The 25839-nt window shown below is 38.9% G+C and overlaps 1 protein-coding gene across 3 annotated transcripts in view; it reads left to right on the top strand.

The window, feature by feature from the left end:
- ANO6 (anoctamin 6) overlaps positions 1-25839 on the top strand; it is a 72754-nt gene that overhangs the window by 31595 nt on the left and 15320 nt on the right. For all 3 annotated transcript variants that reach the window (XM_071552349.1, XM_071552351.1, XM_071552350.1), the window contains 11 exons: positions 3321-3449; positions 11374-11439; positions 13032-13310; positions 13664-13777; positions 15615-15730; positions 16158-16292; positions 17560-17665; positions 18842-18902; positions 21986-22131; positions 23594-23671; positions 25094-25319. In XM_071552349.1, the coding sequence (XP_071408450.1) occupies positions 3321-3449; positions 11374-11439; positions 13032-13310; positions 13664-13777; positions 15615-15730; positions 16158-16292; positions 17560-17665; positions 18842-18902; positions 21986-22131; positions 23594-23671; positions 25094-25319 (1456 nt within the window). The remainder of the gene's footprint in view (positions 1-3320; positions 3450-11373; positions 11440-13031; positions 13311-13663; positions 13778-15614; positions 15731-16157; positions 16293-17559; positions 17666-18841; positions 18903-21985; positions 22132-23593; positions 23672-25093; positions 25320-25839) is intronic.

The following is a 25839-nucleotide window of genomic DNA, read 5'->3' as shown; positions in this document are numbered from 1 at the left end:
AATATATGCTGTTTCATTACCAGCCATCCAGTAGGGATTACAAGATACACCACACATGTGAGTTAATGTGGCTGTTGGAAACTTGGCTATTACTTTCTCTTTTGCATTTTCCTTCTTACTTTTAATTGAACAACATTTAATGTTACATTACAATTGATTTGTGTGGGTCTTAATCTTGATCTCTTAAGTATTCAGACATAATGAGACAATTCTTTATTATTTTATTGATATATAAAGTGTCTATGAATAGGTCAACTGAATAATGCCCTTGTGATCAAAACAACAGAGATGGCATTTAAGAATTTAGCTTCATAAGTATGAACTTCTGTGTACCTAGATTTGTGCACTCTAATATTTACTAATCTTTTAGCTGTATTCCATTTATATATGCATAGTTTGAGGAAGAGAGATATAAAGGTGTATGTATATGATTATATTTGCATACACATGTGAATGAAAACACATATATAAGTAAATTCATGAGTCAGAACACTGATTAACGGGCTGCTTTTATATCTGTTCTATGTACAGTTTTAATATATTATTATTGTTAAGCCAGTTATTGCTGCATTTATAGGCTTGGAAAAGATTACATTTAAAGGAAAATTATTTAGTGAAGTTATGCAAATACAAATTATGGTCAAATCTTGTTATATCAAAACTTGGCTTGATGTTTCCCATTTTCCATTTCTTTCTTCTCTATCTTTTGGACAGGTCATATAGGAAGAAGCACAAAAAGGTGTAGAAAAACATTCCTCAAAGCTGTTACTACTTTTATGCTTTCAAGTGCTTACATTTCACAACTAAACTCTATCTCTTTAAACAGAAATTATTATAATGATCTTTCTAAGATTCCAAAGAACAAGAAAACCAGTTAGAAAACTTTGTGCTTTATGCAGTGGCAACCCTTCCCCCTGTTATTCGTTACCACATGATTTGGGCTCTGTTTCCATTATTGCAACACAAAGCCATTTTAGCCCATGACAGAGCCTGCTGGGGTTCTGGGGGGAAGCACAAGCTTCTGGGGTTGGCTCTGTGCCTGCTGGCCTCTGCTCTCCACAGCTCCCTTCTGCAGCTGCTCCAGTACCTCCCAAGCTGTCTCCCAGCAGGAGCTGTTGGCTATTGTTGATGCTTTCCTCCCAGTAGGAATCTAGTGCATGTTAAATCATCATGGTTATGTTTTAAATGAGACTGGAAATGGTAGCAGCAGGGCTGTGTTTCACACCCATCACTAGTCCTCAGCAGAAGGAAAATTTTTCGGGGTCAATGCTGATTTCTTGATGGGACAATGCCAACTTCAGCTCTCAACAATTCAGAAATTCACACCTGTGACTTGCTTTGGGTGATAGAGATACTCAGTATCATTGTGATCTGGTGGTGCCATCTGAAAATTTAAAACATTTTTATTTTCCCTAAAACTTTATTCACAGTAGGCAGTTGTATGTTGATTTGGTGACTGCCCACATAGTATCTGAATCCTAGCTCAGGCTGTGAAACTAACATAAATATCTGTGTATATTTCCCATATGTCAGTGTATATATAAATATATATATTTATGTGTGTTTGTGCATGTATGTCAGCATCTTACTTGCTGTCAGGCTTGTCACAAATCTCAACACACAGATGGAATTCAAAGAAAATGGTTCTATTCTAGAGTCTGCTCAGACTTTTGAAGAAACTAAGTTAACAAGACCTCTTTACAGCAGGTCCTGGCCTTTGCACATATGATGTAAAAAACAGTAAGTTTAAACTCCCCTGAGTTTATTTAAATTACGGAAATTTTGTCATAATTATGGGGAGACACATCTTGGCCGACTGTTTTGGCTTAACCAATAAACACTAACAAAATAATCTACAGGGAGAGGTTTAGAAAAAAAAACATGGGAAATATTGTTTTGGAAACACTGACACATGTGGTTCCTAAAACACTGAATGCTCCCTGGAACTCAGGTGTTCCTGACTGAAGACTACATTCTTCTCAGTTCTTCACAGTTGGTGAACTATCATTTCAGGCTGTATTTCAGGGGTTTCTGACACCATAACCACATTTCCATGGCCTTTCTGTGGACCAAACATCCCAGAGCTCTCAAACCCTAACCTAGCATGCCTCATAAAGGGACAGGGAAATTCCAGGGACAGCTGGGGATATTTTCCATGCCCACAGCATATGCAAGAGATTATTGTGTGCCATTTTGCTTGACCTGGTCCTGCCTTGGGCTACCCTGCATGCCCAGTCAGCTGGAGTCCAAGGCTCCTCTGAGGTTCTATGTGGGAGTCTTCCCAGCCTTGGAGATCTTACCTTCTCTGATGCCATGTTGAGTCCCATTTCAGACTTTTGGTATGTATCAGCTTCAGTGGCACTGCCCCCCATTAGTGGGATGGATTTGGCCAAGTACTTGAGAGGTTGGTGCTCATTACATAGAAGGATTCTGATAACATTACTGCTATATGTTACCTGAAAGGAGGGGGTTGTTAATGTGTGATTGTGCTCTCGGAGTACTCCAAGAAACTACAAAATCATTACTCAAGCATTCAGGTTTCCCTGTCAACAATATGTCTGTATCATTTCATACATGAAATAACACATTAAGATGTTGTTAGTGGATATTACAATCTATCCTACTTTCCTCCAGGGATTAGATAATGACTTATGAATATATTAAAATTTCTGATTTTGTCATCTATTATAACTTGATGGATGAATGCATACAACAGTGGTTTTTTGCTTGCTGAGATACTGCGAATAAAATGGGAAAAAAATCCACATAGTATGTGTCTGTTTTGAGAGTTCATCCTGGCCATGTTCTTTGTTCTCTGGGCAGTAGTGGGTTCAGGTATAACCATGCATGAAACTGCTGCTTTTTGTTTTCCTAATAGTTGCAGAGATGCTTAAACTTCTGGCAGGTAAGGGGATAGATGGGAATGCAGTAATTCTGAGACCTCCAAAAGGCAATGTCATGTCTTGTAGACAAACTATCAAACAATGTGTCTATGATGGCATACAAATTACTAGTCATATGCATTGTTTGATACTGGTGCTGCATCTCAATGCTTCTCCCATTGTGAAAAGCTAATGTACCATTTTTAAAGAAGAAAATTAGGTTAAAGTTCTGTTGAAGTCATGCAGAGACCTGACAAATTCATCTGGATATTTTTTTCTTTCATTTTACTCTGCACAACTTTGTCATTTGAGACTTCTTGTTACACAAGGCTGATATATGTTGAATTTCTATGTTCACTGAAATACTGTGTAGCAGGAAGCAAGTAAGGAACTAGCGAGTAAAGATCTTCATATTAACCTACGCTACCTGCCCTCCAGGTGGATTTTGATGATAAGCCTGACTCCTTGTTCTTCAGTGATGGGCAGCGAAGAATTGACTTTGTTTTGGTGTATGAAGATGAAAGTAAAAAAATTACTCATAAGAGGAGTGATCGTAAAAAGCAAAAGGTAAGTTATTTTTCATATATTGGGTGTTAGAGCCATAACCAGAAAGGAGAGTGTCCTCAACCAGAACAGCAATTGCATTGTCCTATCCTCAGAGTAGTCCTGGGGCCTGGGAGGCTGAAGCTTGTCAAACTGAGCAGGGGAGAGGAGTGAGATCAAGCCAGTAGATTGCAGTGTAAATGGGCAGAGCACAGCATATCATGTCTGTCAGCGTTCTTGGTGACCTCAGAGCATCCTCCTGGGAGAGAGCCCTTTAGGAGATGTGAGCAGAAAAATGCTGGTATCAGGTTCCTGGTTAGAATGAGACACCAGGTTCTTCAGACTGGCTCAATTTTCTGGCCCCTAATGGACTTTGGTATTAAAATCAGAGTATTCAGAGGAACCCAAAGGAGGCAGCTGACAAAGTACTCTAGATCACCATTATGAACACAGCTGCTGACATTCTGCCCAGTGAAGTAGCTAAGTTGTTTATGGGAAATAATTGTACATCATTTTGCCACCAGAATTTCTCCATGTCACTCCTTATCTTGGCACTTCAACAGCTTGGCCCTCCCTAGGGCCCTTACAAAAAACTTCTGACTATAACCAGTGACTTCTTGACGCCTCTTAGCAGCTATGAACCACAATAATAGATTATTTTTAATTATCCTTTTTTAATCTTTTCTTCAGTGGACTACATTCATTATGGCGCACAGGGTAACAAAACAAAGCTATTTTAACCATGAACTGTCTGAGAAATATGCATCTGTGAGATTGTAGGCCCCTTGGCATCTCTACTCTCCCACCCACCCACATCCTTCTCTGATTTAGCAACAATGCACATTCCATCAGCAGCCTCTGGTAGAGACAGGCAAGGACAAAGATATCACTGAAAGCAGCTCATATACAAATAACGATTTGCAGTTAGGAAAGAGAAGAGTAGGAGTAAAAAACCCTGTAGCTAAGTTGGTTGATACTCATTACTCAATGTTGTTGTTGGCATTAACAGGACAGTCATGAGGAATGTTGTTAGTAGGGTTTGAGGGAGTCCTGCCGTGGGTGGATGTTGCATTACACTTGATCACAGGATAAGCAATAAAAATTAATTCAAAGAGGTAATTAGAAACAAAAAGCTGCCCCTTTGCAAAGAATAGTTTTTATCAATTAGCATTTTATATTTATGTTTGTGATACTTGCCCATTGCCCAGATGTACTTAAAAATATAATGAGCATCTTTTCCAAACAGTGATGGAAATTAAATGTGAGCAATGGAGTAGTATTTTTAGTATAGCTTTAATGTTAGACATTAGCCAGAACTATGACTTACAAGGAATAATTAGAGCAGGAGATTGTGGATATTGTGCTAGGTGCTTGCAAAACCTTTATTTTCAAAGGTTTTATTTCTACAAAGATCCACACTGAATCTGTGGTATGCTGAGGAAGAGGAAGCAGTCTACCTACACTCAGCAAACGTGAGGACAAGAGCATATTAGACCAATGATCAGATAAGGCAAAGACTGAGCAGTTCTGTGGAAGAGGCCCTGATGGTCCGCTGTGGACAGCAAGCTGAACAAGAGCCAACTGAAGCCTGGCAGGAAAGTGGCCAAAAAAGCCTGTATGGACAGAAGTACTGCCAGGAGAGTGAGACACATGATTGGGGTGACATGGTTGTCTCAGAAGGAAGCTCAAAAAAACAGTGATAGCAGTTTTCAGAGCCAGTATTGCCATGGACAGGGAGAAGCTGAAGCCATAGGGGGACTGTACAAGTATACCTTAGGTCTGAGATTGAAAGGATCACATTTATGGTGCAGTTTTGCATCCTTAGAATTCTGGGGAGAGAATTAATATTTTAACCTACCACAGCTCCCAGAATGGTGTGGGGATGGTGCAGCCCAAGATACACTCAGTTTTCATCAGTGTTGGCATAAAACCTACTGGAAAGCTTGTTTTTACAGACTGTGTTGTTTATTTGGTTGTTATTTCTTCTGGGGCAAATTACTTCTACCCTTGTGATGAAATACAACCAAAACAATTATTATTGTCATTTACAGTCAGTTTTCAATACTGCATACATCACTGTCTGATCAATGATCAATGCTGAATTTTATGAGTAGTATCTTGTGTAATTTTAGGTGCATTAAGCCTGAATAGGTTCCTTGCTCATGCTACTCTTTCTTTGACTTCCCTGACAGTTTTATAGAGCTGTTATCCAGAGCTTTATTGTGCACAGAATTTGAAAACTTCAGCATATTGAAAAATAGGAAATCCAGTGTAATCTGTTCTTGTAGGGTGACATCCTTACATCACTGAAGTTGGGCACAAGGCTTCCACTGTCCATGTACAATGCTGCTGGTCTATGAAATCTAGGGACTGGAGTGTAGTCACTGGGACAAACTCTATCTGATGTGCACAGCACCACACTCAACTGCATGATGTGGAAGTTGCTTCGGAATTCACATTGCCAGTGGACATCTGTAGATCTACATTTCTGAAGTAAAATGGTTTGGGTGCTGCACTGGGTGGTTTTGTATGATACTGAGTGTGGAGGAGTCCCCAAAGGCTCACTGAATTTAGACAGAAGGATTTGAAAATTAGACCACAAACTAGGTATCCAGTTTACTGGATGCAGAGAAACAGGGCACAGATCCATCTGGCAAGAGAAGAATCAGATCCTGGGATTATCATTATGTTGGATTTTAATGGCTTTCTATCCTTTTTCAAAAAAAGTTGCATGACTATAACTGAATGGCCCAACATTAGTTTAAATTAATTAGCAGTATTCTTGGGAAAACAGAGACAAAAGGAAGTACATGGATGTGATTTGGATAGAAGCAATAAATATATGGGATTCTGAAGCTCTTGGAGATGCATACTGACTCTGTGCTTCTCTTATTTTCATCTGTTTCTGAAGTCTGGTTTAGAGGAGGCAAAGTCTAATGAATTGGCAACCTCATGGAAGTTTCTAATATAATTTATAGATCCAAAAGTTAGCAGATAAGTTTCATATATGCAATTCAGTTCAAACTCCAAACCTTTTTAAGTTGGTATATAATTAATTTTGCAAGCACTAATAAAAATCAAAGTACCAGGAGCAGATTCCAGAAAATGTACCTTGCAAGCAATTGAAATTCCTGCCCAAAGCATGGCTTTTAAACCTACAGTTTATGTACCCTATTTGTCAGGATAGGTTACCATCAGAATAGCATTTAAATATCACCAGTCATTCAGGAATGCTCCCAAATGCCAGTTTTATCTGTTGGGGTCCACAAGGAACTCATTGTTGAAGGTCAAAGTTCAGGGCCAAAAATAAATCAATGCAGAGTGTTATTCTAGTCCATCTACTTCCCCTCAACAGAAATGAACAGAAAGACTTGTCAGTAACTTAAGTAGGAATATGGGCAAGATCTTCCTTTCAAGCCATCGAGGAATTTTTGCTTCATAGAAATAGATTTTTTTTTTTCAAATTGAATGAAAATTATAATTCTTGGAGATTACACATATCTTGTTGGATTTTCTTAAGTACAGTCTTACTGAGAACTTTGGCAGGGTTACAGAACTTTGTCTTTATAAGCAAACAATGAACAGTTCCTGCCTCTAGACTTGTTTAGTTCAGATAGACAACAGAAAACAAGCAAACAAACAAACAACCCACCAAAACCCAAAACAAAACAACACACAAAAAAGAACAAAAATAGCTTGTTGTCAAACACAAATTGTACTTATCCGCTGCTTAGACTGTGGCATACCTGTGGTGAGAGAACAGTGGTTGGGTTTACAGAAAAAAGGGAACCTTGATACCATTTTATGCTGTGATTTGAGGCAGTAGAGAAGGACAGGCTGTGCATGCCTGTGGTGTGTGTGCTCAGCTGGCCCACTCAGGATGTCTGATAACAAGTATGGACCTTTGGTACTGGGAGGAGGGCAGCGACACCTGCCCTTGTCTCTGCTGGATGGATTGTTTTCAAGCAGACCTCGCTGAAATAAAACCTCTGCTAGTGAGACAACTACAAATCCAAATATTACTTCTTTACCTAATGGAAGGAGGGATGAAAGAAAGATACAAAGACAGATGGAAGGAGGGAGTTACTCTGCAGTTACTACATACATTCATAGGACCAGAAATGGGTCTTTCCGAACAGGGTGACTGGAAGCCACTGTTGAGGACAAGGATGGATTGCAGTGTTGCCAGTTCAGTGTGGTAATGGATCAGGTTTCAGAAAACCTTAAGGCTGGCTTGAAATCAAAGGGTATCTCAGAAAATATGTATTTTGAGTTCTTTGGGTTTGGATTTTGGAGGGGTTTTTTTGTCATCTTTTATGGCATGTCTGCTTCACATTTTTATGATTATCTTCAAGCATCAGGGAAAGAAGCTTATAGAGCAGAGCTTCTCAATCAATTAAATTTTCTGGTGCTGGCAACTGGGACTTGGAGGAAAGCTTCCAAATACCATCAAAGAAGCTGTGAGGGTTGGCAGCTAATATTGATACAGTGATCCTCTCCATTCCATTCAGCTGATTTCCGTGGGGGAGGCTTTGGGCCCCATGCTCTTTCTCTTATTGACTGTGATTTATCTGTTGCCTGTCAGGTAAGACAGAGGTGGCTATTCAAGCACTCTTTTCTTGTTAAGATTTTCCCCCTGAAGCCACATGGAAATTGTTCTAGGGAACTTTTCTCTTTGCAGAAAAGAAACTTAATGAAGATATGAGTTTGTGTTCTTCTGTCACTGTAATCAAAGCAAATCCTCCTTACCATTTACGAAACACAGGGGGGAAACTGCTACTCGTCTGATACCAATTCCCAAACCCACAATCTTTTTAATCTCCTCAGCTTGGCAAGACAATCACCAGGCAATGAAAGCACTATGGTGAAAAAAGCAGCACTCAAGAGCTGACCCTTCTACTTGCCTGTAGTACTTGTCATTTACTTACACATTGCTTTCACTTCCTATATATGATTATGCATCCTGTTGTGTCTTAGTCTATTGACTAGCCATTCAATCATCAAAACCTATGTCAGGTTTCAATCAGCAGCATTATCATGATTACTTTATTATTGCAACTTAGCCTTGCAGGTAGCTGAGCAAAATGCTGGATACTAAAATAAACTTTGGATGCTCTCCACCTTCCAGCCTCCTAAGCTATCATATCTATATGCTGTATTCCCCAATCACTGCAAAACCACTGTAGACTCCTCTGGGTAAAAGTCTAGCTCCTCCATAGATCATTATATGCATAATTCAATCATTTATATAAAATAGCAAAGCCCCTAATTAGCAAAGCCTCCCAAGGGCTTTGTTTCTCACTGCTTGCACTGATGCATTATTAGAAACCTTAATATTGTCAATATTCTTCTAAGATTTTGAGGGCAAAATTAATTTTGGGAACTCCTTCTCATAATAAATTATTAAAGGAATCTGATTAAAAGATTTTTAAAAAATAGTATTAGACTTCTGTAAATTAGAATTGCTAGACATCTATCTTCGTGCTATTTAGCAAAAAAAAATGAAGAAGCAAAAAAAAAGCCCCCTGCCTTTTTTATTTCCTGAAACAAAGCAGAATTCAGGTTGAATATTTTCACGATTCAGCATTACTCACTTTAGAATGAACCACATGAATATGGAAGAAGCAAAGAGGTGGGATAAAATGGCAGAAGAGTTACTACTTCTTTGTTGTGTGCTGTATATGTTAATGAACTGGTAAGAGGGCTGATTTTTAATGTAACAAAAATTGCAGAAGAAATCATTTTGTAGTTTACTTAGAAGCCAAGACTGAACCTTTACCTTTGAAGGAGACTGGAGAGCACCATTACCCATGGAATATTGAAAAATGCAAGGAAATATGTTACTGCAAGGAAAACAGTCATTCACATTTGGGATTCTAAGTTAGAGCTGTTAGTACAAGGAAAATAATTGGATGTATACATCATGAATTTATATAGTACACATATATAAATATTCAATATTTTATATACAGTGAAAAAATATAAAGAACATTATACTGTCAGCAATTGCCAAGTGAATTAATGAGACATGCAGAGGTATCTCCATGAAGGGTGTTGTCAAGGTTTGGGATTGTGGTTTTATCCTGAGAAAAACAAGGAATAAGGAGAAAGGTGATAAGTATTGATGAGAGAAGAAAATAGATTGAAATACTTGGCTCTTCTTGTCCCTAAGTTGAGTAGAAGGTGCTATTCACTGGGAAAAAATTGGCAGAAACCCCAAAACCAATAACAAAATACCTTTTAACAAAACATAAAATTATCCCATCATGACCATTGCCACATGCAGCTGCTGCAGCTGAGAACTAACAAACTATAAATGGGGTAGGCAGTTCATATTGTTATTAAATTTTACAATTACTAATTCCAAGACTTGCTAGAGTTTCGGAAAAATAGCTTTTTCTTGTTTGATGACTTACAACCATCTTTAAATATTCAAGAACTGGATGAAATTTGAATGGATGTACAACTGAACCGTTCCTATAGAAACTTCTGAAGATTTTTTGCCCTTTTTGCTGGAGCATCTGGTTTTTGCCCCTACAGTGCATGGGCCTTGGGTCTAGTCCTAAAGACCAATTTCCATATACTTGTCAGAGTTCCTAAGACTTTATCTACGTGGTTATTCATTGACTGTGGTCCATCACAGTAGCAACAGGCCTGGATCTTAAGCACAGATCTTAAGGCAGTTAGTCTGGCTGTAGAGAACCACGTGACAAAAAACACTGGACCATTATTCTTTTACATTCCTGTAGAGATAGATGCAGAATCCTTTAAGGACATATAATCAACAGAGAAATTGCCCAGTGGCATGAAAGCAATATGGGAGTAAGAAAGTAGTATCACCAAGTCCTTCCAAGAACCTCATTGCATGCCTAGCCTAATCAGGTACAGGAATAAGGCTATCAGACCCCAGTGCATTGAAGTCATCTCCATCCAGTAAACTCCTCACAGACCTTCCAGCCCCAGCTGCCTGCAGGTGCCCCCTGTTACCTGTGCTGATATTTTGAAATGCAGTCTGTAGGTCAGGGAGAGCTGGCTGTCCTTGGCTTGCAGAAACAGATAACTCATTGGGGAACTGTCCACTTGGTGCAGATAGCTTAAATTTGATTGCTTCACACGAAGTTTCAAAACTTCTTATAAATCCCTTATGGACTTGTCTGTTTTTTATTTGAGGGGAAAGGTGCTGTCTGTGTGGTTTTTGCAGGGAGATTGTGTATGGAGAAGTAGATTCAAGATTGGAAAGACATTTCAGGTTTTTTGTAAATCACTACCTGCCAAGTGCTGGTAACTGTGAAGTGAGATTTAAATGATTCACAAATTTAATCCTTGCTGAGGAAAACTTGTATACTTCTGGGGACATTGAATGCTCTTGGAATAGCACCACTGATTCTACAAGTGCTACAGCTCTCAGCTTCTTCCTTTGGAAATGTAATCCATGGACTAAAATATAGAGGGCTACTACAGTTTGAATCCCTGTGTTGAGCACATAGGATTACTGTGAAAGAAACATAAAGTTACAGGTTGCTGAAAGAAAAGTGGGATGGAAAGCACTTGAGATGAAGACTTTCTAGAAAGCAGATTAATAGGGCAAGGGATGCTGCTGTCAGAAGTTCAAGTAGTGAGTAAAGGTAAAGGAGATCACAAATTTCAGGGATAGTTTTCAAAATTTTCAAAACTTGGGGCATGTGTTTACCTCTGTAATGTACCAGAAACTAAGAGGATGAATTCTCCACAGTTGCCTTTGAGGGAAATATTGCATATCAGACAAAAAAAACCTGATCAGCATGAATTAGTAGGGAGGACTGAACCTATCTCCACAGTAGCTGTCAGGTGGGCTATAGAATTAACAACCCAATCATTCTTTGTTTTGGGAGGCAATTCCGTTCTTCTGTGTGTACATATTTGTGAAGTTTGGAACAGATGTTTTACAGTGTCCAATACCTTTTAACAGAGGAAGAGACAAGTATATGAATCAAACCTGATAAACAACGGCCTGCAACTAGAAGCGACGAGGTCGGTGAGTGCTCTGCCCTGTGTGAATGGCTGTGTCTGAGAGCAGAGCTGCCCCTAGGGGAGTAAGGAAACTGGATATATGAATTGACTGTAACATGTCTCTCCTGTCAGGAGAGAAAGGCCCACATTTCTTCTGTTAGTAGTGTCTTTGATCTGATGTGAAATCTTTTTAAACTTTGTGTCTGTTCCTTCCTCTGCAAAGTAAAAAATGGGAAGCTGGGAAATTACATTGTGAAGCTGGGAGATTACATAGGTCATGTTTGCTCAGAGCTTGCAAGATGAATATTACTGTCTGTGCTCTGCAGAGAGGCTCTTCCTTTACTCTAGTTGTATAGTACATGTGGGAAGACAGTGTGTGTCTGGGGCAGAATGCCCCTGTCAGAAGAGTGGTACAGGGCTCCTGCACGTGATGCTGTTCCTCACTGTGCAAGTGGTTCTAACTATCATGCTTTGTATATTTTGGGCTGCAATGTTACCTTCAGGTGGTTCAAGAGTGCTTTGATAAAACACACCAGCTGCTGGAGCTGCTGTGTCTTGCAGGGAGGCTTAGAACCCCTCGGAGTCCCTTCTATTCTTCCTACTCTGAAGGCCTGCAGCCCTCCATCTGTGTCTCCCTGTCCAGGACAATCACTTCCAGTCTAAATTTGTTGGTGTTTGGTAGTTCTATAGTAAGCTCCAGAAAAGGTCACTTTGACCCTTCCAAAATTAGACTCAGAATCCGTGTCATCACAGTATTTGATTTATGCTGCAAGTCCAAGGATTTTGTCTGGCTCTTCACTTTTATAAGAAAGTAAATGCTTGCTGGAAGGCTGCTGCAGAGCTTGTGCTATACTTACATATTTCAGTTTTCAATAATTCTGCCATGATCATGACTGAAAGACATTTGAAACTGGAAGTTTCCCCAGGCTTGATCAGATGCCTGACCAGTGTTCCCAAGCCAGTGAGCTAAGTAATGTACTTTCATGTGGCTGAGACTCACTGATGCAAGGCAGCAATAGCAGGTCTACAGGTCATATCTACAAGAGGCAAGAGTGGCTGTCAGGGTTCCCACTCCATACTGATGCTGCTTTGGGCAGGCCACTGGGAACTAAGGTGCCCCATGCTGTCTTCTTCATCAGTCTTTTCTGATTTCCCTTTCTGTTCTCCCTATGAAGCTTGGAATTCTTGTTGCCCAGGAGCACTCATGTGTGCCTAGCCTGCTCTCATCAACTCATATCACCCTAGGGTTGTACTTGAGCTGCTGGGGAGTTACTGACAGCTCCAGAGCTACAGCTGCCCTGTCAGACTACAAGTGCAAACACTTCTAATGGCCTCTTATGGGGGAAGTACTTTGCAGAGATGTAGACATTAAGTATTAAGGGAACATTGCACTGTCTTTTTTAATATACTTTTATATGCATAAGTATTTCCACCTAATGCCAGCACTTTTACAGAACCTAATGATACATTTGGTAAGATGGACAATGAACGTGACTTCGAGTAGGTCATCTGTGAGCTGCAAAGAGAAAGAAAATTCTAGATATTTCAAGAATTGTTATGTCAAGTTCCTTGCTTTCATTTTCTTACACACATATTTTCAATATTCTTTCATCTCAGGTTTTGGATGAGAAACTTGTTTTTGTGAAAGTCCATGCACCTTGGGAAGTGCTATGCACATATGCTGAGGTTATGCACATCAAAATGCCTTTGCAACACAATGACCTGAAAACTCGGGAGTCAGCTTTCAACTGGTTTAGTAGATTCTTCAGAGTGGATGAAAATATCATCAAACCTGAGCAAGAGTTTTTCACTGCCCCTTTTCAAAAGGAACATTTGTCCAACTTTTATATCCATGACAAAGACACATTTTTCAATCCTGCAACCAGAAGCCGAATTGTAAGTCCATGGAGTATTTCTAGCATTTACTCTTAAAAAGAAACTATTCCTTTATTCAAATCAGTGTAATTAGCTTCATTAAAACATCCTGAAAAATTAAAAATGTTTGGGATACAATAGTCCTATATAATTTATGAAATAGCCTGGACAATCTAGAAGGAAAACATTCCTTACATTTGTTTTGTTTCTGTTCTACCTGAATTTAAAAGAGGGATTTGAATGGTTTGTATACCCTGTGCAATTAATTTTATCTGCACTGCTTACCCTTTCCTAACTTGATTATATGCTGAGACAGGTATAGCTGTATATGATTTCTTTCAGGCTGCAAAAGAGACATATTTTATAAATTTCAGGTTCATTTTATCCTGTCCCGTGTGGAATATGCAACCAAAAACAATGTGAAAAAGTTTGGCATTAACAAATTACTGGACACTGGAATCTACAAAGCAGCATTTCCCCTTCATGATGTAAGTCCAGTGCTTTTAACTAAAATACACTTTGAAATAGAGGTCTAAACTATATCTGAGGGGTTTATAACAGAAGATAAAAGTACTATTCATTGTGTTTTTCTTTGACTGGTTAGTATATCCACATTGAAGAATAGGACATGGTTTGGCTGATGAGATTTTCTTCCAAAGCACTGTCGGTTCAAAAATATAGTCCTAGAACTAAAAAGCAATATATTTCACTTGAGAGTTGTTAAATTTGTATTCTCTGGGAGATGTTCAGTAAAGTGCCTGGCCTGAGTGATAGTTCCCATAACACACACTGTATCATCTGTTCTAAAGCAATTGTAACATTGTCCCTTTCATTAGTATTCATTTTTTCAGTATGAAAATTCCTATCAAATAGCAATATTGTTGATAAAGATGTAGACTACAAATCTCATCTTAGGTTATGTGGAAGTCTTGCAGAGTGACAAACATTCCCACAGTTCTCAAACACTGCAGTTCTCAAAGTCCTCTATGTGCAGGGAGACTCAGGTTTCTGCAGGAAGACAGCCCAGCCTGTCCAGTGCCTCACAGGTGATGTCAGAGTCTTGCAGCGAAAAGCTTCAATGGTTTGAATTTCACCTTGCAATAATAAGAAATACAGGTTTTGTAGCTACACTTGCGAAACTTTTTAAATTACATTATTTGAAGAAGAAAGTTACACTGAAAATTGTTTTTATACCAAGGCTGGCAATAGCACAGAAATAGAAAATGAAAGAGAAAATTAATCAGATTTCAGAGTCTTTGACTAAGAAAAAGCTCTATGTGAAGCTGCAAATGCAATACAGTGAGCAAAGACTGAGGACTGATTTTCTGCATTCTGTTACATACTCATACCTCTACACTTCCTCCCCATCAGAGCCACCATTCTATGTCCAAGGTGTGTTCTGTCGAGGAAACAGCAAGACTATGAGAGGTCAGCTGCTTGGACTTGTCTCAAAATATTCAGGAGGCCTCCAGGGATTTCAAGCAAATTTTTAGGCAGAATCAAGAAAAATCATGTTTCTTGTAGGTAAACAAAGCTTTACAGGATAAATTAGTATAATCTGTGACTATCCATTTTAAAGTTTCCTTTTAAAGATTTAAAACCTGTCTTGCAGGCTATTCCTATCATAGCATGGGGAATTTGAACTCAGTGTGACTGGTAACTAATGACTGTCTTTTTATACAATTAAAATTATATATCACTGAAAATCAAAAGTAGTGTATAGATTTCTACAAACATCATTCATCTTGTTGCATCACAGAGATACAATGGGAAATTCTCTCAAATAAATTAGGTTTTATTGAAATAGCTTTTTAAATAGCCTAGTAAAAACAACAAGGATTATCTTCACATGAACTCTTTTAAATTTAAAACACAAACTAGAAGCCCTGGATTTATCCCACAGACTTTTCAGCATTCTAGTACAGTATTATTTTGAAGCAAAGCATGCTAGCATGTTAAAGCTACTTAAAATCTATTTTAATTCAGTCCCATTCTCTAATTAGATTGAATCCTTTTTTATTTTATGTTCCTAAGTGCCAAGATGCTGACATATGCTTAGATTTAAGTTCATGATGAGTCTCTGTTATTTACACCTCACAAATGTACCGTGTTAGCTTTATCATTCAGTACCTCTCTGACAACCTTCTATCCTGAGTCCTGGTGTGTTCTCAGAGCTGCCTTCCTGCTCCTTTACCTGGCTTGCAGTGAGACTGATCTAAAAAGCTGTTCTGGCTTCACGGCATAGGGGTTTTCTGTAGAGATGAGAACTGAGCTGTGCTGGTTAGATGAGTTGTATTTTCTTCTCATGGTATTTTTGTTTTGCAGTCTGATTTTAGGCACCTGTCAGCTGACCCCAAATGCCCAAGTGAACGGTATCTTCTCTACAGAGAATGGGCTCATCCTAAAAACATTTTCAAACTGCAGCCCCTGGATTTCATCAGGTTAGTGTGACTGAGGCTGGACCAATGCAGGGGGAACTAGAAATTTACACAACAGGTCTGTTTTGGAGGATGTCAAAGAGACAGTTCTCAGGGAAGACACATACACCCATATCAGCTCTTGCATAGGAGCATACTTTGAGCTTTCATGATAAGCCAGTTCATGAAAAGGCAACCACTCAAAATTTTTCTTTGTGAGATATATCTTTCTCTTGTTTTCCTTTTTTTTTTTTTTTTCCATTTCTATCCTCTTACAGATGCATAAAAGTGGTGATAGAAATACCCACCTGCAGTACTACTGCAATCCCAAAGTTTAAACCAAAGAAATATGACAATATGGGTTGGCACAAAATGTATGAAATGAAGAGCCATTTGACACAGAAATTTGAATTTACTTGCATTTCAGAAAAAAACACTTTCTCCCTCACAGGAAATACTATGGAGAGAAAATTGGCATCTACTTTGCTTGGCTGGGCTTCTACACCAATATGCTGACTGTGGCTGCAGTTGTAGGAGTTGGCTGTTTTCTTTATGGATGCCTGACAAAGGACAACTGCACATGGAGGTACCTGATCAGGCCTGTTTTAGCATCACATGTAATTTTGATCAGTCCTGTACAGAGGGGGACTGACAAAATTAAAGGGCCTGAGAACAACTACCATTGTGGTTTTGAAAGTAAAGGCATAAAATAAGAAGAGTAATGGATGTCCATGAACCATTACAGTCATAGACATCTGGGAGTTTGTTATTTTGTCATTTTATTTCTATTTTCTGCTAGGTTCACTACACCTACCATAGAAACATGAAGAAAAGAGTGACAATCAGAAGTCAGTACAAATTGCCATAACACATAATTTTTTACTGTGGTAATCTTTAAAGGAGGTGTCCAAAGATCTTGATAATATGTTTCCTCTGGTTTGGGAGAACAGAGGAAGTGCAAGTGCACAGGAGCCTCCAGCTGCCCAGGATACATTGGGAAGCAAGGCATAGCCATGACACCGATTCCCTCATGAGAACACAACAAAATTAAATCATGACAAAATGACTCAGGAATTAAAATGAACAGGCTTCATTGTGTCAAATGGTCTATAGGCCATCACACTGTATACCCCCTCCTGGGACTGTGTTCATATTCCATGATGAGGGGCTGTTTCAGAGCTCCACTCCTGTGGCAAATTTATACCTATTTAGCTTTTAGCCAGTGTTATAATTTAGTTAAACAGCTCATCTCTCCTCCCTGGTGTTTACCCCACAATGTACGTGTAGAAAGCAATTACGTTACCTTTCAGTCGCCACCATACTAGGGTAGTATGTACTAGTTAGATGGCAACTCTTTGCCGTCTCTTAGGAGAGAGATCTGCCATTCCTTGAATCATCCAGGCAGCTCCCCTCTGCATAATTTCTGGTCTGATTCTCTCTGAAGACCACAGGGACTAGGTAGCCCTTTCAGCTCTGCAGCTATTCCTTGTTCTGGTAGGTAGTGTTCCTCCTCCTTTTCCCCTCAGATTTGCTACAATAGCTCTGAGCATGCAACTGTGTGTTTCCTATTGAAGACAGTGAGATCTTTGAAGAGCTGCTTTATTTTTAATGTGGCAGTTTTGAGAATTACCACCATGTACAAGGAATGGAAATTATTTTCCTCCTATTTTTGAGATGAAGACTAAAAATGGAAATGTGTTGCCAGGGTAAAGGGGTGGGGGTGGAATTTTTGAGAGCAGATCACTGGTAAATTACTTCTTAATTCCCCGAGATTATTGCACTGTCCTCATGTGCAAAAAAAAAAGGACTAAAGAATTTAGTGTTGGTGAGTGACTGACTAGTTTTGTTTTTAGCCAAGAAGTATGTGATCCCAACATAGGAGGTAATATCATAATGTGCCCTCAGTGTGATAAAGTATGTACCTACTGGAACCTCACCATCACTTGTGAATCATCCAAGGTAACTACATTTACAGCTTATAGACATGATATTGAACTTAGTTTCACTTTCTGGTACTACATATAGAGTAATGTTATTGCTCAACTAATATCCCACAGAATTGCTAGAAATGTGCAAATAGTTGGGTTTTTTGATACAGTAACTAAACTTTGAAAAGTGAAAACAACAACATTACATGCTCCAATTTGATCTAAGATGATTTTTTTTTTAATTTGACATGACTGCTGGTTATTTGATACGGGACTAAAGTGTTACTTTAAATGAAATTGGGTTTCATTTGAGGGTACTTCTTCCTTTTGAGCAAGGGAAAGAGCCTTCATTCAGTAGCTCTGAATCAATTTCACTAAGGAAATGTTTAAATCTTGTTTTGACATTTCTAAATTCTGCGCCCTCCCTTCACAAAGAAGTTACCTGGATCTATGCCTTGAATTTGATCCATGTTGCCAATGCAGAAATGTCTAAACGGAGAGGTTGGTATTGACCACAATAGAAGCTGTGACACAGCCAGTCTTGTTCTTTATTCCTGTCTAGAGAAGCCTCACTTTCTTTCTCCATTACCTTGTCTCACTAAGCTAATGTTAGCCTTTTGTTGTTCTTCTCCATAGATTCAGTCCCCAAACTGCAATTTTTCTGCTATTCATGAAAAATAGTTTGCTCAGCTTTAATGTGCACAATGAAAGGGTAAAAGAAATAAAAATGCAGGAAAAAGGGCGGGGGGGGGGAGGGGGGAGCAAATTGTGACCAAAGACGTATCTCATCAGAATGTGGTTTTACTAACTTATTTGCTATCCTTCTTATGAGAAACAGATGTGTGCGTTGCCTTTTTGTGGCTGTATTAAAAATAAGGAACTCTATACTGAGTTCCCAGACCAGAAGCACTCTTTTTACTCTTCCTATGCAACAGATGGAAGGAAGTTTGATAACACACCATTTTACTATCACTCTTACTGCATACTTGGCTTATATTTTTCATTCTGAGCTTTGCATTTAATTTCCTTAATTTACTGGAGGATGGTGTGCGTTGAGGAAACACTATCAATAAAGATTGTTTATGAAACTACATAAAAGCTAAAAACCAACATGTTCAGTAAACAGCTTCTCTTCAAGGTCACTGTAGAAGAATAAAAATGGTTGATTATGTTTTAAGCCTTTTTGTTCCTTTTCCATATTTTCCAGAAGCTCTGTATATTTGATAGCTTCGGAACTCTGGTGTTTGCAGTATTTATGGGGATATGGGGTAAGTCTATTTCAACAACTGTGGTTTGTTATCTAATTTTGGCCATGCCTCCAGCATCAGCCAAGAAAATATGGATAAATTTGCAATTACTTCATTTTTTAGGACTTAGGAATTCACTGGTGGGTAGTTCATGGAAAATATGCACATTCACAGGAATTGGTTTTTTGCATCATAAGAAAACATAAAAATTGTAGACTTAAAAGTGGGTCTTCAGTACCTGTTTGGTTTTGTTTCACTTGGAAAAAAGTCTGAGAGAAGTGGTTAAGGCTGCCTCATGTTCCTCCAGCAGGACCCAGCCACATGCTTAAGTACATCTGTCAGAGAAGCTGTGTTTTTTTCCAAAGAGTTTTGGAGCTGCCTGTGCTATTAACAGCTGTGTGACTACACAAGGCAATTGAAAAATAGTAATTTATTATATTTCCCAGGAATTTTTTCCTCCTGTCTTAATTTATAAAGCTGATTGTAAAAAGTGTAGTAGTCACAAGCAATACACTTATCTTTTAGTGTGACAATGTATCTGAAACCAGGATGCTTCCCACAGCTGAAACCACTTGGTGCTTTATTCAAGGCATTAAACAAGGTTTATTTTCCTAGAAACATACAGCAACTTTTTTAACTGGCTTTTATTGCACAGTCTTATCCAGTAACTATACAAATAAGTTCAATGTTAGAACTGTATACGGGGTGCTACAGAGAAAATAACTCATATTTTGAATTCATATACAGGATGACAAGAATACACAATTTGCTTTCTTTGTAAAACACACTGTATTTTTATTTCCCTGTGTTGATATAAAGTGCTTCAAAATAACCCTTGCTTAAAGAAGTGCAAGCTGAAATGTATCATGTCAAAAATAAGTTTTCTTTCAAAACATATGCTAAAATCAAAATACCAGCAGGAAATTCAGTAAATAGGTTATTAGAAGTTTGATACCAATGTAATCTACCTTGTCATCTCAATATTTAATTTATTTGTGATTTTGTTTTTAATTAAAATTCTGTTTCCTGTTTTGAAGAATGGTTCCAAGAGCAATAATTACAAAGTCAAGCTTTGTGGTTATAGTGATGCTTCAAGGTCTATTAGTATTCTTGTTGTAAGTCCACTGCATAAAGAGATGAATTATATTACAGAAATTCATCCAAAATTGTGCTGAATCCAAATGACCCATGGTGCTGGTGCGATTCCAGCAGTAATTTTCATCTTGCTCTAATACTTTTGTAGACCTTCTGGCCCCAAACAATTGAGATAATTTTAGACTTTTAGATATATTACTGCATCATTATCATCAATATACTTCTAATAATTGCAAATTTTTTGTGTGTGTATTCCCTTCAAGGACCTTAGAGCACTAAAAAACACCAGAGACTCTGGCCTCAGAACAGGCCTCTGTACATTAATGCTCTGCCACTTCTCTTGTGATGTTATGACTAGACTGGCAAAGGTCATGAACAAGAGGCAGCTTCCACTTCACTTGCTGCCATCCCTGGATCCCCTCCCTGAGCAAGATCAGTTAAACCAATCAGTGTTCTCCAATGTAGGCATTTCTTTTCAGACCTTGGTGACATAGCTTCAGAGGCAGCATGCCTGGATCATACTGAATGGTAGTGTTGGGGGATATGCAAAAGGGAACACCACAAATTACCAACATGAGGTAGAACTAATGCTCAGATCTGCTTATTCTGAAACATCATTTGCTTCCACTGTTAAAGCAATGATGCTTCAAAATAAAAGGAAAATTTCAAATCCAGCAGCAGCTCCTTTCCTGCCCTGAAAGGCACATCTTTGGCTAGTAGAAGTTTTCTTCGTATCAGGGCTGGGAGAGCTGTTCCTGTGTTATGTGCCCGTCTTTCACTGTTAGCACATGAGGCTATCGTAAGAGAAGTAGTCCCTGCACTTCTGGGCTCTCAAGCAGCAGCTGAATTTGCAGCTGGAGCAAATTAGTATAGCATGTAGATTCTTGTGATTTGTGTTGGGCAGCAGTTAGAGGTTTATGAAAGACTAATATCTTTGCTCTGCAGGAGAAAGCAGATGAGATCGTCTGGTCCAGGGCTTGGAATGGCCTTGCTGCTTGTATTAAGCATGAAGTAGATTAAAAGTCCTTGTGAAAGAGGCCCCCGAATAACCAGGGGAGCAGGATTTCCTGGGGCTTTGCCTGTGTGCAATGCCAAGGTTATCTCACAGCCCAGCTCATAGATTTTCCTGAGTTTGAAGTGTTTTGGTTTGGCGATTATGGACCACACCTGATTTGGGACATAACCTTTAATGTTTGGACTTGTAACTGCATGCCATTGAGGTTTCATAATTCAGATGAGGGGCCAAACTGACTAAAATACCCCAGTTTTAGGGTTAACTGCTCCCAGACAATGAGAGTAATGAGGAGTGCAGTGATGGGATACTAACTCCTCCTGGAACCAGTGCTGCAGAGCCACACCACTCATTTTATCTGAGCATGAGTTGTCTTCACTAATGAAGCATCCAGGTGCCTAGGGAGTGTGCTACTGACACCCATCCCCCTGAGCTCCTCCCAGCCTTACCATCTAGGTTTATCATTGTCTCTGCTGTCACATCTGCCTGCATAATGTTTTGGCACAAAGTAATGAGTTTGACTGGATTCATGTCTAGCCAGTACCACTTAGACATCTGTGTGTCTGGCCCCTCAGTGCTTTCAGTTGTAGAAGCACAGTCCAGGGAAGCTGCTGGCCCAGCTCAGAGAGTTTCTAAGCTCCATGCCATGCAAAAGAGCTGCAGTCCCTTCAGATTCATGCTATCAGAGGAGGGACAGCTCTGTCTAAACAGCTTTACCTGAATCATTGTTTGTTCTTGTAGTCTGCAAACTGATAATTTGTCCACAAAAAATTGCAGTTTGAATGAATATGAGATCTTCTCTGTGACAATTTTTGACATACTGAGTTTTATTTGACTGGAAGTCCTGTACTCTCCAGCATTTTGTCTTCACCCATTCAACCAAATTGCTTTCTCAAGCATCCCATGATAAACTTTTTCAAAGGCAGTCTGTAATATGAAACCCAAGCAGTGTCCAATACACTCGTGGTATTGCTCATTTTGTCTATGTTTTGAACAGTCACTTTGTTTTTGGAGTTCTGGAAGCGACGGCAGGCTGCACTGGAGTATGAGTGGGACACAGTTGAGTACTTGGAGCAAGAAGAACAAGTTCGCCCAGAATATGAAGCTCAGTGCACTCATGTAGTAATGAATGAAATCACACAGGTAAGGAATACTTTGATAATGGGTGATGGTTACTGCAATAGACATGTTGTGAGAGGACAGTATAAAAATGGTGAATCTGGACTAGAGCTCTATAAACCAGCAGTGCTTCAAGTTGATAAACTGGACTGAAAATAGTGGACTTATAAAGTACAGATACCTGGGGAGGGAATTGATACTGAAATGTAAGCACCTTAAAGTAGTTGCCTGTTTGAGGAGTTTGCAATGCTGAGGTTCCCGTGCCATAAATAAACAGAAGTAGGCATCTTCCCCAGTTTAGGAGACTAAGTCAACTTTATTAAATCCCCCAAGAAATGATTCAGTCTTGCTGCCAGAGGCCAAGATCACAGAACATTTGCTATCTTTGCCTAAGAATGGATCAGGAGAAGAAGGTGAAAAGGGGGAAACATGTTACATTATTATATATCATGCCAAGACTTTAACCAACTTTTTTAACCAAAGATGTTTTTGTTTGAAATGTGTATAAATAGCTGTTGCTGCTGACGGCATGTGGATGCAATTATGATTAATAACAGCAAACTCGCAAGGACAAGGATAATTCTAATTTCAATGAAGTAGGATTCATAGTTATGAGGATCTTAGTTTAGATCTCTACTATGCATTTTGGGTAGCTTTAGCTCACTCGAGCTCAGCTTCACTTTTTATTATTCTCTGTCAAGATATTACTCTGTTGTTTATCTGATCATTTGCACTGCTTTCACATTCCATACACGTTATACTAATGTTTATTAGAGGGCACTTGAAAAGTTTCAAAATTAACTGCCACAGATGAAACTATACTCTATAGATTTTCTTTTTATATCTTATACTATCCAAAAACTCATTCTGTTTAAAAGCTTATAAACCTATGTCACCTTGAGTGTATAAAGTCATGGCTAGAAAGTTTCTTTCAGATAGTTCAAAGAGTGACAAATATGCTAAAGGATTTTATTTGGATCCTCAGAGATCCTATAAAGACTCAGTGAATTTTCACAGCACCACATTGAGTAAGGCATTTTCCTTGGAGAAGCCATCCAGTTGTTCCCATGAAATAAATTGAGAAATACAGAGATCAAGGACCAAAATGTTAGTATCTGATAAATTTAATTACTGAAGGTTGAAAGATAATGACTTTGGATGCCATGATCAGCCAAGAAGGATGGATCCACTCAGAAGGGCTGTGCACCCTGTGGTGGCTGAATTCAGTAAGAGCTGAGGAAACTCAGCCTCTATGCAAGTAATTTTTATCTTAGAATGGGAAACAAAAAAAGACACTTGTAATCAAGCAAGACTTCTGAAATCATGAATAAATGTTGAGTTTCCAGGATAACAAGGAAGAAAAGGAAACAAAACAAGTTACTTTTTTTTTCTGCCCTCAATATCATAAAGGGTTCAATTGGAGCACAGAAAAAAACATGAAAGAAAGATTGGGTGCATCCTTGATTTGTTTCTTAATCTTTTACAGCAAGAAGAACATGTGCCATACACTGCCTGTGGGAAATGCATGCGGATGGTTTTCTGTACAAGTGCTATCTTCTTCTGGGTAAAATGGTTCTCGTATTCTTTCTTTCCCCTCACAAATTCACTTTTCTAGTAAGTGTCTAAAAAAGATCCTCCCAAACTCCACAAAAAATTACAATGGAACAGGTTCAGTTGGATTTCCATCTGATGCATAAGTCAAGCCCATCAGGTATGGACCTACATGGAGAAGGTAGCTGTAGTCACCCAGTACTCATTAGCATACAGAATCAAAGCTGTAGCTTATGAGTTAAGCTCATGAATGTGGTCCATTGGTTTTTCTCTCATGATTTTAAGAGAAATGTCTTTACTTTTGGGGAGGGTGGGGGAGTAAGGGAAAGACTTTGATTTATATGCTCTCCTCCCTGCTAGTTTCTGTCCTTGTTGCAGCTGTGTGTGTTCATATTGTATCTCACAGTCCATGGCCTCTTTCAGGTGTTTTGTTTCAGTTAACAGAGCAAAGCTGGGTGCTCTCTATGTCCTAGAGCTGCTTCTTTAATTACAACTAAACCTTGAAAGCAGTACAGTCATCCATGAAACAATATAAGACACAGTGAGCTGGCCGTGAGAGATCGCCTTGAAAATCTCCGTGTTTTAGCATGCTGTTTGTCCTCCTCATCTGTAGCACAAATAGCAGCTGGAAAAGATCTCATCCTAGGTGATAGGAGACAAATAGGAGATAGAGTGGTATCTGGCAGCCCAGGAGAGCCTTAGTATTGACACAATTGGAACACAAAGGAAAGAATACTGACCTGCAGCTGGATTTAAATGGGCAAGACTTCAGGTTGGAGGGTAGAGATTTCATCTGTGTTTATCATTTGTGTTACTGTACTTTTATTGTGCAGGGTCAGGGCAGGCAGTTCATGGCAGTTTGCTGAGATAGTGAAAAAAAGGTACACAGCTGTATGGCCCTCAAACTGAATAACGGATAGAGAAGTAGCAAGAAATAAAAACAGGAGGAGAAGCAGAAAGAGATGGCAAGAAAGGTGGGGTTATGGATCATTATTACAACTCCTGCAGACTACATGACTTGGCATAAAATTTGTAGAAGAGAAGGTGCAACCCCCTTCGTAATCAGTGCAGACTTGCCAGTACATTTTGCTGTCCTGCCAATTGCACAATGTCAAAACGGGGAGTTTCCTCTTATCACACGCTTTAAGGTGTAAGATTTGATAGCACATATTATGCTCACATCAGTACAAACCTTGTTATTAGTCATAAAATGTACTATCTCTTTTCTTCCCTGCAGATTGATTATACTGCATGAAAAAAGGCTTCTTTTATGGATTCTCTGTTTATTGCCTTCTATCTTATTTGATCATTCTCCTGCAATGGAATGACAGGCACACAATTACTTTCCTTTTGCTTGTTATAAAAAGTGTTTAGAACCTACATTTTCCTAAAGCCAATCGTTCAACATTAACACCTATCTTGCATTCTCTTGCAGATCCTTTTGATTATTGCTTCAGTTATTGGAATCATTGTCTACAGGCTCTCAGTTTTCCTGGTATTCTCTGCAACGTTGTCACAGCACATCAATGGAACGGAGGCGATCCGCAAGTACCTGACTCCACAGACAGCCACTTCAGTAACCGCTTCACTCATCAGCTTTGTAGTCATTATGATTCTCAACATCATCTATGAAAAAGTGGCAATCCTGATTACTGACTTTGGTATGCCACTGCTGTAACCTCAGATAGGGATTTGGGGTAAAATAGCTAGAAAAAATTAGCATTTATTTGTATAATAATTATTCCGATATATGAACATCTGTACCACATATTTGAGAATCTTCCCACCAAACTCACAATACCCCCTCAAAATTTTCCAGTACAGATTTTCTTAAGGAATATGATATTCAGCTCTTTGCCTGAAAAGTCCTTGTATAGGCAGCATGAAAGATCAATTGTTCACAGTTTTGTACTTGTGAAAGACAAAGCCAAGAAAATTACTGTAACAACCAAGCTTTATGAAAACAGATCAGTAAGGCATAACGCATGCAATTACATTAGCTTTTGTTTATGGGGAAAATAGCTATTTTCTTGTAATAAGTGAAATAAGGCCACCGTTCCAAAGCTACATACCATTCTGATGTTATTAAACAGATAAACAGTCACAAATAATATTATTCTTTCTATCCAGGCCATCAACATTAAAGTTGCTATTTTACTTTAGGTGAGTGAGGTAGTGTGG

This window comes from Pithys albifrons, chromosome 3 (genome assembly GCF_047495875.1).
Source record: "Pithys albifrons albifrons isolate INPA30051 chromosome 3, PitAlb_v1, whole genome shotgun sequence".
Taxonomy (NCBI): domain Eukaryota; kingdom Metazoa; phylum Chordata; class Aves; order Passeriformes; family Thamnophilidae; genus Pithys; species Pithys albifrons.
Note: the sequence above shows the minus strand (reverse complement) of the source record. Positions and strands in the feature narration are given on the sequence as shown.